A 1,864-nucleotide genomic window follows, 5' to 3' on the forward strand; every position below is an offset into this window, starting at 1 on the left:
TATACACAAAGCTATAAGCTAATGCATATAGCTCGCTGCACAATTTATAAGCAAACAATAAACAAACATTGGGTTTTCTTGAACAATCATAACAAAGTGGCTAACTTGGACTTCGTGGTAGCATCAAATAAATCTTGTTAGGCTAAATTAAACCTTACCTATTGAAACGCAGTGCTATAAGAAGCTAAAGTAGAGAGCACGCCGCACTTTACTATACTCATACAAACATTGGTGTTGAATTTGATAAATAATCGAATATTAGTTAAATTTTGTTAATACGTTTTGTTGTCATGCATAATTGTTTCATGCGTTTTTATTAAAGAGCTCGAACTTGATAAAAAATTTTTTACTTATAATTATAAAAAAAAAAAAATCTGTTTTGTATTGAAAATAAGCATTAATTCTGAAATGGGTACTATTAAATTTCCGCATATTTTTTAGAAGCTTCGTGCGGAATGATAGCAATAAAACTTACTCTTTCATTGATAAACAACAAAACATAATCTTAAAGATTGCTCAAGAAAACCTGTACCCACAAAGATGTAATTTATTCATTATTTGTGTAAAAAACTAGTCAGAACGTACAAGTAGTTCCATTTAATAGGAAAGTTATTTGTAAAACTTGCATAATAAAACTTACTCTAAGCAACCTAGCCAGTTTAAACACTATGCTCTTCATGATTAAATATTCTCTCTTTTAAAAGACAGTTTTGTTCCTACCTTGAGGTAGTATTGTTTATGCAGTGAGAATGATAAAATATATTTTAATTAATTTAGTTTATTTGTGAGAAACCTTATTCATGCAGTATGTGTGACAAAACATTCACTCAAAACAGCAGCTTAAATGAGCACTGTCTTATTCATACTAAAGAGAAACCATATCCCTGTGATTTGTGTGCTAAAACATTTAGGAAAAAAAGCACATTAAATCGACACTATGTTGTTCATACTGGAGTAAAACCTTATTCATGTAGTTTGTGTGATAAAGCATTCAGACAGAAAGCCAGTTTAAACGAACACTATGCTATACATACTGGAGCAAAATCATTCTCATGTACTGTGTGTAATAAAACATTCACACGGCAAGCAAGTTTAAATGACCATTTTGTTCTTCATACTGGAGAAAAGCCTTATTCATGCAGTGTGTGTCATAAAACATTCAGATGGAAAACTAGTTTAAATAAACACTATGTTGTGCATACTGGAGAGAAACCTTATGCATGCAGTTTATGTGATCAGACATTTACAGATAAATCTAATTTAAACAAGCACTCTCTTAATCATACTGGGATGAAGCCTTATTCATGTAGCATATGCGATGCAACTTTCACACGTAAAGCTACATTAAATGAACATTCTGTTGTGCATACAGGAGAGAAACCTTATTCATGTAGTGTTTGTGCTAAAACATTCACACACAAAGCCAGTTTAAGTAAACATTATGTTGTTCATACTGGAGAAAAGCCATATTCATGCAATATATGCGATAAAGCATTCACACAGAAAATTAATTTAAATAAACATTCTGTTGTTCATACTTCAAAGAAAACTAATTCATGTACTATGTGCTATAAAACATTCACATGGAAAGCTGACTTAAATGATCACTATTTTGCTCATGGAGGAAAAAAACCTTATTCGTGTAGTAAATGCAATAAAACATTCACAAGGAGAGCTAATTTAAATAGACACTGTGCTGTTCATATTGGAGAGAAGCCTTATTTATGTAATAAGTGTGATAGAACATTCACACGCAAAGCCGGTTTAAATAAACACTCTGCTATTCATGCTGTAGAGGTGCTATTCTCATGTTAAACAAAACATTCACACTCAAATCCAGTTTAAAAAGACATTCACTTGTTCA

General features: G+C 31.3%; 1 protein-coding gene across 1 annotated transcript; it reads left to right on the forward strand.

Moving 5' to 3' along the window:
• The first annotated feature begins 807 nt into the window (after positions 1-807).
• Positions 808-1,815, forward strand: LOC107455031 (zinc finger protein 85-like). Its single transcript, XM_071180364.1, has one exon. It carries the CDS (start codon positions 808-810, stop codon positions 1,813-1,815), a length of 1,008 nt encoding a protein of 335 aa, XP_071036465.1.
• The last annotated feature ends 49 nt before the right edge of the window (positions 1,816-1,864 follow it).

Source organism: Parasteatoda tepidariorum, chromosome 4, assembly GCF_043381705.1.
Source record: "Parasteatoda tepidariorum isolate YZ-2023 chromosome 4, CAS_Ptep_4.0, whole genome shotgun sequence".
Lineage (NCBI taxonomy): Eukaryota > Metazoa > Arthropoda > Arachnida > Araneae > Theridiidae > Parasteatoda > Parasteatoda tepidariorum.

What these genes read in the sequence shown, in the direction of transcription:
- LOC107455031 (XM_071180364.1), top strand. Translation starts at nt 808, where the DNA reads ATGTGTGACAAAACATTCACTCAAAACAGCAGCTTAAATGAGCACTGT.